The sequence below is a fragment of the Notechis scutatus genome, chromosome 2, assembly GCF_049901735.1.
Source record: "Notechis scutatus isolate UNSWTSFEM ecotype Mainland chromosome 2, rNotScu1.2, whole genome shotgun sequence".
Lineage (NCBI taxonomy): Eukaryota > Metazoa > Chordata > Lepidosauria > Squamata > Elapidae > Notechis > Notechis scutatus.
In genome coordinates, this window is record NC_142010.1 from 45,801,066 (window position 1) to 45,817,616 (window position 16,551).

The 16,551-nt window shown below is 36.9% G+C and overlaps 1 protein-coding gene across 2 annotated transcripts in view; it reads right to left on the reverse strand.

Moving 5' to 3' along the window:
* Positions 1 to 324: 324 nt before the first annotated feature.
* Positions 325 to 16,551, reverse strand: part of PLXND1 (plexin D1) — a 180,526-nt gene continuing 164,299 nt past the window's right edge. For both annotated transcript variants that reach the window (XM_026678521.2, XM_026678519.2), the window contains exons 32-36: positions 14,349 to 14,512; positions 12,506 to 12,653; positions 10,343 to 10,483; positions 9,506 to 9,580; positions 325 to 1,865 (exon numbers count right to left, since the gene is read on the reverse strand). In XM_026678521.2, the coding sequence (XP_026534306.2) occupies positions 1,749 to 1,865; positions 9,506 to 9,580; positions 10,343 to 10,483; positions 12,506 to 12,653; positions 14,349 to 14,512 (645 nt within the window). In that variant the 3' untranslated portion in view covers positions 325 to 1,748. The remainder of the gene's footprint in view (positions 1,866 to 9,505; positions 9,581 to 10,342; positions 10,484 to 12,505; positions 12,654 to 14,348; positions 14,513 to 16,551) is intronic.

Consider the following 16,551-nt stretch of genomic DNA (forward strand, 5'->3'; position numbering starts at 1 on the left):
CACTCCCATTCCTGAGTTTTCCTTAAGTATGTATATAACTGGGCAGCTCCTCATGATTAAACATAATAATAATTTTGAAGGAAACAAACAACTTCTGTCAAGTTAAATGTAGCCCAGCTACATTCTTAAATTTCTCCTCCACAACCAGTCTCTTGGCAAATACATGTACATTTCTTCAGTGAGTGTAACTTTTTGAAGCTCTGTTTTCAGGTCTTCTATATTCCTCTTTATTTTTGCCCTGGATAAAATCTGTATCTCAATATAGCAATATATAAAATCCATCATGACACATCAGCTCCTCAAATAATATACTAACAGTAGGCATTTTGGAAAGTTATATCTGAAGTTTTTTTTATTAAAAAACTGAAATTCACCCCACAATCCACTCAGCCTCAAAACTGTGGCAACTCCTCCCTTGTTTTTGGTGAGGTAGTGTGGTATGCTTTGAGCATTATTTGGCAGTTCATGAGCTTGGCATTGTCAAGGGCGTGTGTCGGTGTCAGTGTTTGTGAGTTTTCATCTTCTTATACAAAACATCTATTGCCTGAAGGCAGCTACCTAAGGTACCAAAGGGGAATTTTGAGAGCTACTGATATTCTCTCCTTCACAACAGAGAGGACAATGTAAAGATAAAGGGAACATTTCAGGCATCAAAGTTAGCAACACGTGACATTTTGCAATGATGCTGGCAAATGCAGGACACTGCACAAAAAAGTTCCCTTCAGATAGAAATTGGAACAGAAATAAACACCATTTTGTTCTAGTGAAAAATAAACAGCGGCCTTACAATTAAACCAACTGTTATGAACTTTGGGTTTAAGCTGAGCTGAGAGTTCAGCCCTATAAATACCCTTTGAACTAACAGGGGCAGAATAAGGGAAGAAAGCACATTCCTTCCATCCTGCAGCATATGTATACTTTTCCTTCTATGGAAAATTATTCCTCAAGCAGTCCGAGGGCAGTCAGAGAATTTGCCAAGTGCAAATCAACCTACAGGAGTATCTGGGAAGCTTGGAGAAGTGGGAAGAGCTGCACTGATTGGTTGTTTTCTGACTCTTGTTTGCTACACAACAATGATCCCTTCAGCAAGGTAACAGCCATTTTTGCGATGAGATAAAGTGCTTTCACATGCCGTGTCTATTTGGGAAGGAACTGCATTGTGGAGCCTATGAAATCTCCACCTCTTTCCAATGTTTGAGGATGGCGTGGCTATGTTACACATATAGTACAAAAATAAAAGGCACAAAATACATATAATGCAGCAAACTGTGTACAGTAAATGGATTCCCTGATATTTAAAGTACACAGAAGAAAGAGGGGCACTGTTTAGAGAGAATTCCTTTGTGGATCTGACAGCCTTTTGAAACCTTCATTCATTATTCCCTGAGTTGTTGTTGTTTTTCCCTCAACAATCTTAGAATTATCTCCATATCCTTTGGTGCGCAAAGATTTTCTCCGGGAAAATGAATGAAGTAAAAGATGGCCATTTTGAAGATGAGCAGGAGGGCAAATAAGTTATGGGAGCCATGCAGTGCAGATCCTATAGTAAATTTCAAACTGTTTAGTGGACATGTCTCCAAGATAGTGTAAGATGGGGCAGATCTGCTATCAGGTTGGTTTCTTAATCATCATATACATACAGTGGGGTACTTATTGACAAACAATGACTTAGAAAGGGTGTTTCTTAAAAGACAGTGCACCGCAGAGAAGGTCACTTCTAAACACAGGAAGAAAGTTCAGGCTGATACCTATGCTTCACTGCAGCACTCGTAAATATTGTCTTCCATAAGTGCAATCACTTGCTCAAATTTGTGCTGCAGCTGAGTGCGTCTTGTGGTAGAGTTGGAGTCCAACGCATTCACTATCTGAGGAAACAAGGAATTAAACAAGCGTGAGATGTTTTATATATTTATTCAGACAGTGCAGTCTTATGCATGTCTCTATTCATGACTTTTTTCTCCAGGAAAGTGCGTAAGACTACAGCTTGCTTTAGGTCTACTCAATGTACAGTATGTCATTCAAGTTCTTAATTCATCTACCTGTTTAAGCTGATTTCCACCCACCTTTTAGTAGCATTCTTCTACATTGCTGATTACTACATTTCCTTATTACTATAATGATTTTTACTTGCATTTTTCAACTGTGGCAACTTCCACATATATGGTTTTTAATTGTCAGGATTCTCCAGCAAAAATAGCCATTAGAAATTTGGGAAGCAGTGGTCTATAGGAATTGATGTTGCATCTTATTAACACTCAGCTTTTGAGAAATAAACTTAATGCTTTTAGAAGATTCTAGATAATCATTTCCTTGAAACCCTCCTATGTTATTCCATTGCTTATTCCTCCTTTTTTATTGAAGAAAAACTATTTAAGGTTTTGAATCTTGCAATGTCTTCACCATTGCAGATAAGAGGTTAAAAAAAAAAAAAAAAGAGGAATTGTCCTTGGTAAAGATGGTCCTTATTTTGCAATTTGACTTGCATTTCAGGTTTACATATTACAACCCTTCTCTCAATTGCTTTTGCTTTCTTTATTGTGATTTACTTTTTCTTACATTTTATTTTAATCTGTACTTTGCATTTTCAATTTCTACATACAGCCATTTTAATTTGTCCACCGTATTTTCAACTAACCCAGAATGAACCACTTCATGAAATTTCTTTCTCTTCTGGTGTGAATAATTTCATCCTTCTGTTCTTGACAAGATAGCTATCTATCTAATTAGGGGATGCCACTATATTCCCCCCTTTCTTTAACATTGTAAACCAGCAAAATAAAAATATGGCAAGGAGGGAGCAAAGGAACAAAACCTGTTGGAGGGCACTGAGGCTTTATGTCACTTATAGAGTCCAGGGCAGAAAAATCAAGATTGTGAAATTTACTAGTTTGGATAGTCTTGACTAGAAATCAGGTACTCTCACAGACTTACATGGGTCTTATAGCTCAAATGTTAACTATTTTTACTCAGAAACAAGTGCAACACTGTATGGCAAGATAAGTGCCAGCCCTTTGAGATATTCCAGATAGAAACCAAATCTCTTGTCTTGTCTTATCTGTGGCTCTTTTGTTTCTCAAGGTTATTCTCACAGCCCATTACAATAAAACAGCAACGTCAGGAGAAGAAGAATTATGATAGAAAATCATTATTGATAGCGTAGCTGCTTGTCCCTTTAATTATAAAGAATAACTGCTTTAGCTGGTGAAGAATTATAAACTTTTTTAAATTTATATTCTAGGGCAGAAAAAGCACTCAGAAAACTTGGTTGAGGAATGACAGAGAGCATAGCCATCAGGGAACAAGCCTTCAGTGGGAAAGCCATGTGGCTTGGCTTCACATTTTCATTCCTTGAAAAAGGCATGGCTATCTTTTAGCATTAGCATAGAATAGAGGTTATTTTTATACATCCTTACTTGGAAGCAAGGGCACTACCGCAAAAGGCTCTGACATTACCACTGGATCAACCCCTACACCCTCTTCTTCCTTGGGCAGCTAAGCCTTTTAGTGTCACTTTTGTGGCAATGCAGCTGAAGTAAGAAATGTTCTAGTTTCCTATCTGAGGTGGTGAAAAATCCACAGTGCATGGCGGGGTGCAGGCTGTTTTTTCCAGTGGCTTCCTTGGGAGGTGGCTATATTATGTGAGCTTGGTATTCTTCTGTAATCTAGGCCTTTCTATGTTTTTACTTTTATTTATTTGCACTTCAGAGTTTTAATGATTTATTTTTATTTTATTTTATTTGATTTGCCAATTGTTTACAAGATAATAAGTATAAATGTATACATAGTTGTGAATACATGAAATGGTTACATATAAGAAAAATAAAAGAATAAGAGAAACAATAGGACAGGGACGGTAGGCACGTTGGTGCGCTTATGCACGCCCCTACAGACCTCTTAGGAAAGGGGTGAGGTCAATAGTAGACAGTCTAAGGTTAAAGTTTTTGGGGTTTGGGGAAGAAACTACAGAGTAGGGTAGAGTATTCCAGACATTGACCACTCTATTGCTGAAGTCGTATTTCCTGCAATCAAGTTTGGTGCGGTTTACTTTGAGTTTGTATCTATTGTGTGCTCTTGTGTTGTTATGGTTGAAGCTGAAGTATTCATTGACAGGTAGGACATTGCAATGTATGATTTTGTATACCATGCTTAAGTCAGACCGAAGACGCGTAATTCAAGGTTTTCTAGTTCTAGAATTTCAAGTCTGGTGGCATAAGGTATTCTACAGCGAGTAGAGGAGTGGAGAACTCTTCTTGTGAAATATTTCTGGACTTTCTCAATTGTGCTAATATCAGATACGTAGTGTGGGTTCCAGACTGATGAACTGTATTCGAGTATTGGTCTAGCAAATGTTTTGTATGCTCTGGTTAGTAGTGTGATATTGCCAGAGAAAAAGCTACGTAGGATTAGGTTAACAACTCTTAATGCCTTTTTGGCTATGTAGTTGCAGTGTGCTCTAGCACTTAGATCATTAGAGGTGAGTATTCCAAGGTCCTTTACAGAGCTTGGGTCATCAACAAGATCTTGACTATTCAGCTTGTATTTTATTTTCTGATTTTTTTTGCCAATATGTAAGACAGAGCATTTATTTGTTGAGATTTGAAGTTGCCATTTGTTTGACCATTCGGATACATAGTCAAGATCTTTTTGTAGGGTAGCAGTATTGTCTGTGGTATTGAACAGCTTTACATCATCAGCGAAGAGAACGCAATTGCTCTTAATATGATCACAGAGGTCGTTTATGTAGAGTATGAAGAGAGTTGGTCCTAGAACACTGCCTTGGGGAACACCACTATTGACAGGTACTGGATTCGATAGGTTGGATTTGATGGTTATACTATTTTTGATTGTCACTAAGGTTATATTCGACCCAGAGTTATGTCCTCTGAGATGCGGGACTTTATACATTTGCTAAATAAATCCATATAGTAAATAGATCTTTGGTTTTCTTTTGAGGAGAAATATCTTATGCTGAAAGCGTGAAAGTGCTGTGGAAATCTGTTCACCTTCCTCTATCTACAATATATATTTATTTATTTGTAAAATTTATTAGCCACCCAGCTTACCATACGGTAACTCTGGGCGGCTTACAGTCATAAAAAGGTATCTAAACATATACATTAAAATATAAATAAATTTTAAACCAAACATTAAAATGTAATAAGGACATGTGGGGAAGGCAGGGGTGAAGTGGGGGGAGATGGGATATGTTACTACTTGATCAATCAATATGGAGGTTACCAAATGAACAACAGCAATGATGGAGCCAGAGGCTATTTTGGTACTGCTTTTTTTAACTGATCAGCAATGGGAAGCATTGTGGTTTGAGGTAGGATGCAGAAAGCCTAACTGCAGATTGTAGTTAAACTGTTCCTGTAGCTGGGGAGTAAGAGAGGTGGAGGTGTAGAGCAGTGGTTGCCAACTGGTGGGTCGCAGCCCAAAGGTGGTTCACGAGAAAATTTTGGTGGTCCACAGAGAAATGTCATCCCCAGAGCATCCCACAAAAGCAATTAATCCATGCTGCACAGGAACACAAAGCTGCGCCGCCCACATGGCCCGTGGGAACCCACCCCACCCCCTCACTCCTTACCTGGCAAACTTGCCTGCTAAGTTGCTATTTTTCCTTTTTCCGACCATCAGTGTTCTGTTGTGCCGGGAGATTTAGATTAGCTAGAAAGCAGGAAATCATTGGATTTCTTGCTTTCTAGCTAATCTTTAGATCTTCGGCTCTGCTTTTAAGAGCCTTTTAAGCAGAGCCGAACCTCCCTTAGGACTGAAGGTTCTATTATTCAGTTGCCAATGGCAGAAATACAGATCTCTCTAAGTGCATAAGCGCACCAACGTGCCTACCGTCCCTGTCCTATTGTTTCTCTTATTCTTTTATTTTTCTTATATGTAACCATTTCATGTATTCACAACTATGTATACATTTATACTTATTATCTTGTAAACAATTGGCAAATCAAATAAATAAATAAATAAATAAATAAAATGAATCTGTGATTCTCCGAGCAACTCAATCTGCCTGCTTGCTTTGCCTGATTTTGGGTAAAAGTTGCTCTTTTTTAAATAAAAAAATCAATATTTACATACATGGTGTGTTGTGAGTTAATTTTGTGAGTTTTCTTGCTAGCAAATTTTATGGGTTTGCTTGCAAGCAAATTTTATAAGACAGGCTCAGGTAGCCGATCTCACAGATCTCTGAATGAATCTGTGATTCTGTGAGCAACTCAATCTGCCTGCCTGCTTTGACTAATTTTGGGTAAAAGGTGCTCTTTTTTATAAAAATCTCAATATTTACATAAATATTTATATTTACATACAAGCCATGCCCAGCCAGTCACATGACCACCAAGCCACACCCACAAATTAGGCCATGCCCACAGAACTGGTTGTTAAGAAATTTGAATCCTACTCCTGCCTGTGTGTTTGTGTGTCTGTGTGTGTGTGTGTGTGTGTGTGTGTGAGAGAGAGAGAGAGAGAGAGGGGGAAAGAGAGAGATTAGATTAGACCCCCCCCTCTCTTTCTCTCTCTCTCTCTCCCATCGTCAGCAAGCCACTGTCAGTCAAAATTCATATTAGTGGTCCCCGGTATTTAAAATTATGAGTTTGGTGGTCCCTGAGGTCCAAAAGGTTGGCGACCCCTGGTGTAGAGGAACCATAGGTGTTTAAAGGAGAATATTTGTTGTTCAGGGTTGAAATGAGGGGTCCTTGGTGCTCTCCAAGCTTGGTTGTTTTCTTGTAGACATTACAAACTAGGTAATGTCATCAATTCTCTGATGATGTTACCTAGTTTGCATAATGAACCATCTTCAAGAAAATAACCAAGTTCAGAGAGCATCAAGGCCTACTTTGTATGTAAAAATATAGATAGTGTGGGAAAAGGAAAGGGACAAGTCTGTTGACATGGCTATGTTGTGTCCTCTTTGTGAATAGAAAAAAGGGAGAAGCACACTGGACTTTCTGAAGCTGGGTGGTCAATTACATGTTTGATTTTATTTATGGTAGAAAACAAAGATTTTCATTGTGCTTGTCTGATGATACTCTTTGGGTTTACTGTGACATCAGATTATGAAATATGGGTTGATACCAGGGGTGGGATTCTATGGTTCGGACTGGTTCGGGTGAACCGGATGTTAAATTTGCATCTGGTTTGCCGAACTGGTATTTGAACCAACCAGCAGGGCCCCACCCACCCCAGTAGTCTTCACGTGGCCCATTTTCGATGCAAGTAAGTGCAAAGTTCGCGTGGAGACTCTGGGAGGGGGAAAAACAGGCCTTCCAGAAGTCTGGAAATGGGCCTGTTTCCGGCTTCCGGAGGGCCTCCAGAGCCCAGGGGAGGCTGTTTTCATCCTCCCAGAGGCCTGAGGGAAGCCTCTGGACCTTTGGGAAGGCAAAAAATGGCCAAACCGGAAGTACCATGGATACGCCCACCCAGCAACTGGGCAGTGAACTAGTTGCTGGGATTTTTGAATCCCATTCCTGATTGATACTGATTGGAAACCTAATGTTGTTGTTAAACTGCAATGTGTGATTTCCCAATTTATTTCTAATAGAAACTGTAACTTAATAAAGCTTGGATACATTGCATTGAGCCAAAGAAAGAAGAGCTGCCTAATGAGGTATGTTTGACTTCTTAAGCTATAGTTTGTACTGTTCTTGCATGGGAGTAAGTCCTATTGAACTTAACACCTGAGGAGGGCTGTAAAGGAAAGTACTATTAGTGTAGCAGAATGAGAATTTTTCATTCTTATGGCAAAGTGATAGACTGAAACAACTCAGAAACTACAAGCTGCCCAATTGATCCTGGTACAAAAATGTGTTTTTACACAGAATGCTAAGAACACCTGGGCTTAGATAACAGTGCTCTAAAATTACGTCTAATATTTTTCAGATTTATCCATTAACAGGTGTTTTCAGGTAATAAAAATAACACCAAATCCATTCTGTGTTTTTCAGTTTGTGCATATTATTTTCATGGCATTTTAAAAAGATTTTCTGTAAAAAGTCTGAGATGTAGCAGTTGTGTGGAGGGAGAGGAAGGGAACATTGGGTGTGTTTATATGAAAAGAAACTAAGATGTGATTTTTTAAAATTTTTACTAAAATGACACAATCATTCTTAGAACCAAAAACCCATGCAAGATCTGCATTTTGTGGCTTCTTTTTCTCTAGAGCTAATATTTATTATCTCAATAGATCTAATTATTAGAAGCATTAAATAATTTGAGTTATTAGCAATTTTCAAATCTACTGATTATGCAAATGGATCATGGAAGAGAACAATTTAGGCTCGGGTAACAGTGTCATTGGTTTGCCAAAGGCCAAATTAAAATAAAAAGTACATATTTGGAACTAATAGGGGCAATTAAAAAAATAAACTAGGCCAAAGGGGAAAAGTCAGTAAGTAAATATCTGAGAAATTAAATGCATGAAGAAATAAAATGGAATTGGACATTTCCTATAAGCACCATGGTGAGATGACATCTTGCCAGCTTCTGCTGGCTAGCAACACAGCTTTTCCAAGAGGAATGGCTGCTGGATTCTGGATGAGACCTGGCATTACAGAATAACAGAGTTAAAAGGGACCTTGTAGGTCATCTAGTCCAACCCCCGGACCATACACTATTTCTGACAGGTGGCAGTCCAGTCTCTTCTTGAAAGCTTCCAATGATGAAGCTACCACAAATTCAGAAGGCAAGCTGTTCCATTGGTTGATTGATCTCACTGTTAGAAAATTTCTCCTTATTTCCAGGCTCAATCTCTCCTTGACCAGTTTCCATCCATTATTCCTTCTCTGGCCTTCAGGTGCTTTGGAAAATAGCTGAGCCCTTCCTCTCTGTGGCAGCCCCTCAAATATTGGAACACTGCTACAATGTCTCCCCTATACCTTCTGTTCATTAGGCTAGCCATACCTGGTTCCTTCAAACGTTCATAGTATGTTTTAGCCTGCAGTCCCCTAATCATCCTGGTTGCTCTTCTCTGCACTCTTTCTAAAGTCTCAACATCTTTTGTATAGTGTGGTGACCAAAACCGGATGCATAATCTCTTCAGAAAAAGGAGGGATCACTGAAATAATCCATGTGACTCTGGATAGTCAATCCTTGTGGAAACTGCCATTTTTACAGTTGGTTTATGAGTGGAATGGCTGAGAGTCTTGATTACATCAAGATGTTTTCAAATGGTTTGTTACGGATAGAGTGGCTTGTTATTGAATTGCAATGGCAAATTGATTCTGAAAGCTGAAAAAAGTTTGAAAAGAGCAAACAGATGAGGAACTGCATGTTGCTCCCTTGTGATCTGGATTAATATTCCTCATGATATTATACATTGATAATATTAATTCAGTGCAAGTTCAGATTTTGGTACTGTAGGCGAGTATCACTGCAAAGACACACGTCGAAATATTTCACTATGCAAACAGAGTTACACATTCAACTATTGTTGCTACAAGCTACAAAGCTGACAAATAAAACAACTTCTTTCTATCAGACCAAGGAAGTGACTCACCTGAGTGCGATATCTCTTGGCATATTTATAAATCTCTGTCATGGCAACATTGGTGTTAAACTCATTCCGATATTTCTTCATGAAGAATAAAACAAACAAAGAACGTTACTTCAATTTTCACTAAATCATATCCACTCTTTTTGATAGGAATCAATTGAGTTCAAATTGTACTCGCATTGGACGATGGTCTATGCTGCATCAGCGTATTTGAACTCTGATTGTTTTTAAAGTCAGCTAATTAATATGTGACATACATAACTTATGAGTAATGCAGGAAAAAAAATGAAAATGCATTGTGGCCAAGGAATATCTCATTAGTGATTTATAGTCAAGCCAATTTTAGTTGGATTCCTGATAATACTTAATACAGCACTCTTGAACACTGTTTGACTAGAATATAAAAACTGCTTTTAATTAGACATGAAATCAATACAGGGAGCCCTTAACATTTGTTAAGTGAAGTTTTGCCCCATTTTACAACTTTTCTTGCCGCAGTTGTTAAATGAATCACTTCAGTTGTTATGTTAGTAACAGGTTTGTAAAGGAAATCTGAGTTTGCTTGTCAGAAGGTCCCAAAAAGTGATCACGTGACCCTGGGACACTGCAGCCGTCATAAATATGAGTTGGTTACAAAGTATCTGGATTTTGATCACGTGGCCATGGGGATACTACAACGGTTGTAAGTGTGAAAAACAGTCACTAAATGAACTGTTGTAAATCGATGACTCCTTGTATTCTCATAATTTGTACGGGATTAAAAGTACTCGTGAAAAGATTTGGAGAAATTATCATAGGAAACAAATCTGAAACTGATACATTATAAAAGAGATTTCTTACCCTGGATTCCTCTGCTAGATGGGCATTCATTTCCTGTTCGCTAAGAGGTGGCATATCATGGATCTGTTTGTAATACCTCTGTACAATTTTTCTATATTCAGGAATCTCCTTAGCATATAATAATTTATTAGTAGGTGAATCCTAGAGGCAAAAATCCAGAGGGAGCCCATTATTTTTTCAATGATTAATTATTATTTTTTTCTTTGAAAAAAAGGAAGAAAAATCTTTTCTGATAAAATATAAATGTATGCACTGGTAAATTCAAAACATTGCTGTAATTGAAATGAGCAGTTACCTTTGCATGAGCTTCCCAATATATGTTTCAATGCATGTTATAGCATGTAATAAATATAATTAATTAAAATAATCTACAGACCAATATTCCCAAAGGAATACTTAAAGATAATCTAGCATTATTTCAGGACAGTGCTGAATTTCTTAGCAGAATACTATTTTTTAAAACATGTTTGACTGGGTATCTCATGCTATAACATCACACATAATATACGCTCAACTTTATTTATATTTATATTGATGACTAATTAAAGGACTAAATTATAGCACTCAACAAAATGCCTCAAGGAAGTATATTAAATTCTCCAGATTCACTTCAATAACAATACAAAACTGGTTTTTGTTACAATTAAATCTCTGTAGCACTCAAAGGGCTATAAATCAGCATTAGGTTTCCTTGGGATCCATAAATTAGTTTAGGTTTCCTGGTGTCAGATTACCTTGAAAGCCAATATGTAAGAAGGTTGTGATAGCCAAGTACAAAAATTCAAATGGGTTAGATACTTAATAAGGAAATAGGATTGGTCTTTCAGCAAACCAATCTCACATTAAGTTCATTGATAAAAACAACAACAACAAAACGAATGCTCACCCAGCAAAAAGAAGGTTATAGTTGTAGCAAGGAGAGATAATTCTAAGTACCAAATTGTCCAGCTCCCAGGGAGTAGGTTGTATACTCCTTGCTGCTATGATTTTAGTAATACCAGCTCATGCACTTGAGCCTGACAATTCTGCATTCAAAAGCATCTGATCAAACATCTAAATTAGATGTCTTACAAAGCATTAGCAACTCTCTCAAGGGTCAGAAAACTTATATACAGAAACTCATTGTAGATTGACACGAGGCAGAAAGAAAGTAATCTACTTTGTACAGGCAGCCCCAAATTGCAAGTCCCATCTCCCATCATCATCATCATCGTTGTTGTTGTTTTTGTTGTTGTTATACATAATTGTTGTTATAACAACAGTGCACACAGCAAATGAGATAATTATGTTGGGTTTCGTATCACAAATCACTAGTTGAACACTTCCCAAGCGTTTAGGACCGCGTGATGTATCGGCGGATTATGCAAGCAGATCTCAGTAAGGTGGCCTTCTGCAGCTGACCAATGGTGATTTTGTCAGAGCCAATTGTTTTTAAGTGCTTGCCTAGGTCTTTAGGCACAGCGTCCAGTGTGCCGAGTACCACTGGAACCACCTGCACTGGTTTATGCCAGAGTCTCTCCAAGTCCTGATATCTAGTGATTTTTTCAAGTTGTTTCTCGTCAATTTTGCTGTCACCAGGTATGGTAATGTCGATGACCCACACTTTTTTCTTCTCCACAATCGTGATATCCAGGGTATTGCATTCCAAAACTTTGTCACAAGATCTTGACATCATCATCATTATTACTATTATTAATTACTATTATTACTATTATTACTATTATTATTATTATTATTATTATTATTATTATTATTATTATTATTATTATTATTTCCTTACAAAAAAGTTGGTGGTACTGAATAGAAAGTAACATTAGATGGGGACGGCTTTCTCTTAGCCCAGGGGGTAAAGTATTGTAAACAGTAGAATCAAACCTTCAAATGGTCAATAATTTGCCTGACTTTTCTAATATTTGATCATTATTGTTTATGACATAAATGGCACATCCGGAACAATCACATTAAATAGTGATGAAACAGAATCAAATGTATATATATCAGTTAAATTTTCAATTTTGGTTCTCATTTTCCTGACGTGGACATTAACTTTTCTCCCTTCCCCCCTAACATGCTTTACCATACAGATGCTACTCACAAGACAACCTAAAATATTGTTGAGTGGAAGAGCAGATGAAAGCATCATCCTTACTGGCCATTACGTACCTTGCCCAACTGCAGGTCAGAGATGGAACAGGCATCAATGAAGGCCTGAGCTATTACAGAAAGACAGGCATCTATGTGGTCAGTTTTGTCGATATCAAAGACAAATTGGGGGTTCTTCAGAATGTTGACCCAAAATCTCAGAGGTAGACTATAGAACAAAATTCACAGTGATAGTTATCATGTTCAGTCTTACATCTTTCCATTACAGGGTGAAACAAATTAAATAATACGTTAAGTGTTAGTATTTAGATTTTGATTTTGTAAGACTTTGAGTTGATGAAATTGGCTGAATGGGAATGATTTTCGACCATATTTATTGTCTAAACATCCTTCTTCCATTTTGGATTCTAACTTTTCTATTTTTGCTAAATACAGGGATTAATCTATAACTTCTACAGTTGATTCTATCGTGCAAAAATATCTCCTTAGAGCTCAATAAGCCATATGGCTTCCACACCATAAGAAAGATTCCGTACAGGAAGTTCTTGACTTACAACAGTTCATTTAGTGAATGTTCAGTTACAATGGCACCGAACAAAGTGACCTATGTCCATTTTTTACACTTACGACTGTTATGGGATGGTCATGTAATCAAATTCAGACACTTGGTAAATGACTCAAGTTTATGATAGTTGCAGTGTCCCAGGGTCAAGTATGATCACCTTTTCTGAACTTCTGACGAGCAAAGTCAGTAGGGAAGCTAGATTCACTCAACAACGTTACTAACTTAACAACTGCAGTGATTCACTTAACAACTGTGCCAAGAAATGTCGTAAAATGGGGCAAAACTCACTTAACAAATGCTAATTTAGCAACAGAAACTTTGGGCTCAATTGTGGTTGTAAGTCAAGGACTACCTGTACAGACCTGTCCCTTTAAATTGCAGAAGTGTGCTGTCCATTGGTAGAATAACATGAATGGATTTGCCCCTGCTGAGCTTTAAGGTTAAGATCTTCTTGCTTTGAGAAGATACTGTATGTAGTAGAAAACTAAAAATGTTATAGATTCCTGCCAATTCAATCAGGTAATCTATATGCCAAAGGGATCTTTTCTCACATTTAATAAAAAGTCTATTGTTATTTTTTAAGTACTAAAAATACATAAATTTATATGGACATTTCATAATATTTATCCATTTCTGAACTTTTAACAGAACAGAACAGAATAACAGAATTGGAAGGGACCTTGGAGGTCTTCTAGTCCAACCCCCGCTCAGGCAGGAAACCTTACACCACTTCAGACAAATAGTTATCCAACATCTTTTTAAAAACTTCCAGTGTTGGAGCATCCACAGCTTCTGGAGGCAAGTTGTTCCACTGATTAATTGTTCTGTCAGGAAATTTCTCCTTAGTTCTAGGTTGTTTTTCTCCTTGATTAATTTCCACCCATTGCTTCTTGTCCTGCCCTCAGGTGCTCTGGAGAATAGCTTGACTCTCTCTTCTTTCTGGCAGCCCCTGAGATATTGGAAGAGTGCTATAATGTCACCCCTAGTCCTTCTTTTAATTAAACTAGAGATACCCAATTCCAGCAAACGTTTTTTATATATTTGAGCTTCCAGTCTCCTAATCATCTTTCCTGTCTTTCTCTGCACTTTTTTTACATCGTGGCGACCAAAACTGGATGCACTATTTCAATAACTTGGAATTTGTCTGGTGTGAATTTGAAAAGCATTGAGCTGCAGTTCTGCAATTATTTCCTGCTTCCTTTACAATTTCCTCTCATTCAGCTTCATTTCCATTTCCTCTCATTCATATGCTTCTCCCTGAGAAACTACATGGGAACTAAAGGCCTGTATAGAAGTAGACCTGTATAAGACAGAAATGATGGAACTTCTTTTCCAAACCTGTTGGTTTTCCAAATGTGCAATGTGTCTGGGTCAGAGATTCCCCGTTTCTCTGCTTGCTCTTCCAAGAAATCAAAGAAATATTTAATTGCCAAAGGTGGCTTGTCATCTCGGATACTCAGAATGGCTCTGAATAAATCATCCAGGAATTTTTGCAGTGTGCCCTGAAGAATAGAAAAAAAAACCTTGGACTAAGAAAGGACTAACAATGATGAATAAAATAATAATAAGCTTTAACTATTTTTCAGACTAAGTTGAAGAAATCTGAAATAACATGACTGAGTGAAGAGGGAGGAATCTTTCGTGAGAGTTGGGTTAATTTTGTGTGTACTGAAGTAATTAGTTTTAGTTAGAATTTAATCCTTTTTGGCACTGAGATTCTCCTTCTCTGGTTCTGGAATCTAAGAGCACATCTGTGATTGTTCTGTGTGGTAAACAGTGGGAAAAACTATAAACCCCTGGCAATTCTGTGATCTCGCCTCCAATTATGAATCACAAAGCACTGGAATTACAGACTGGCTTCTAGCCAACATCTGTGTCCAAGTCCATTAAAAGCATTAGCACTGAAACTCAAAGTAGATTGAACTCTTCACCATTATTGCAGAAGATAACTAAGTTTTTCTATAGTATAAAACACAGAAGAGGAAGAAATGCTAACATACTTCCCATTCCAGTTATTTTAATGACAAAATAAGAAACTGAACTTATGGAATGGAATGAATGAAATGAATTGTTTATTGGCCAAGTGTGTTTAGATACACAAGGTGTCTAACTGGTGCATATGCTCTCAGTATACATAAAAAGAAAAGATACTGTACATTCATCAAGAATCATAAGGTACAACACTTAATATAGTCATAGGGTACAAATAGGCAATCAAATCATATATGCATTTGTAAAAACTTTTGCTTTTTAAAAATATAAACGAACTGTTAGTTTTGATTTTCTTTGTAGGGTTGTTTTACTCTGCACTTTTTTTACATCGTGGTGACCAAAACTGGATGCAGTATTTCAATAACTTGGAATTTGTCTGGTGTGAATTTGAAAAGCATTGAGCTGCAGTTCTGCAATTATTTAGGCTATGCTATTTATATTGAATTTTAAAGATTTATTTCTGTTTTTCTCACAAATTGATCTTTACCTTATGCTATGTGTTGGAAAAATTAATGTTTACTGTTAACTGCTTTGGGTATTGATTATTATAGAAATATGACACATAAATAGACCAGAGGTCTAACTTAGCTGAATAAATATGGTGTAGAATAAAGGTTTTAGTCAGCACATATTTGTTAATCTACATATGATATGTAGTCTAGGATCAAAAGCTTAATCCTTCACTCAATCACTTTACCTGCTTAATACAAAAAGCTGTAAGTTAAAGAAATCATAAACATTAACAAAAACACAATAGGTAGGGAAAAATAAATTTGTTTATTTTGAATTCAGTTCTGCCTATTATGATTTTCAATTTTATTACAGTTCACAGTAATAAATGTGAAACTCTGTATAACCCTCAAAGCAGTCATGATATACAGATTCACTATGCCCAAAATTTAGTAACACATCATAAAAAATTCTCAAGATGAAAACAGCAGGGTTAAAATCTAATGCAATATGTAAACAATAATAGAATATAACCTAGTATCACAAAATTAGAAAATAATGAAATATCCTAAACAGTCTTTTTTATTTACTTTATAAAACCTGGATTTTTATAAACATAGTAATCTGAGTTGATTTAATCCAACATTATAGTAATAAAATATATTAATGAACTTCCACTGAGTTCAATGAAATATACTCTTTACTCCCATTGCACTCATGTCAGAAGCACTGAAGTGCTTCCGGGTTGAAAGGATTGGCTGGTGACATCATTGTCGCCTGGGCAGTGCCCAATTGGGGGCTCATTTCATGTCTCTAGCAGGAGCTGGAGCAAAGGACAGGAACTTACTCTGTCCCACGACAGCACTTGGGTCTTGAACATGGGCTTGCTGCTCGATAATCCAAAGTCCTAACCATGTGAACTACCATGTTCCTTACTAAATGCAATTTACTATGAGTATTTACTCTTTATTAAATGCAATTTAATTTCATGCATACTTGTCTAAAAACAAGTTCCATTAAATGTAATAAAACTTTATTTACAGAAAAAATATACAAAATTTCACTACAAAATTTCATTTTTAATCATAAGGATAGCTAT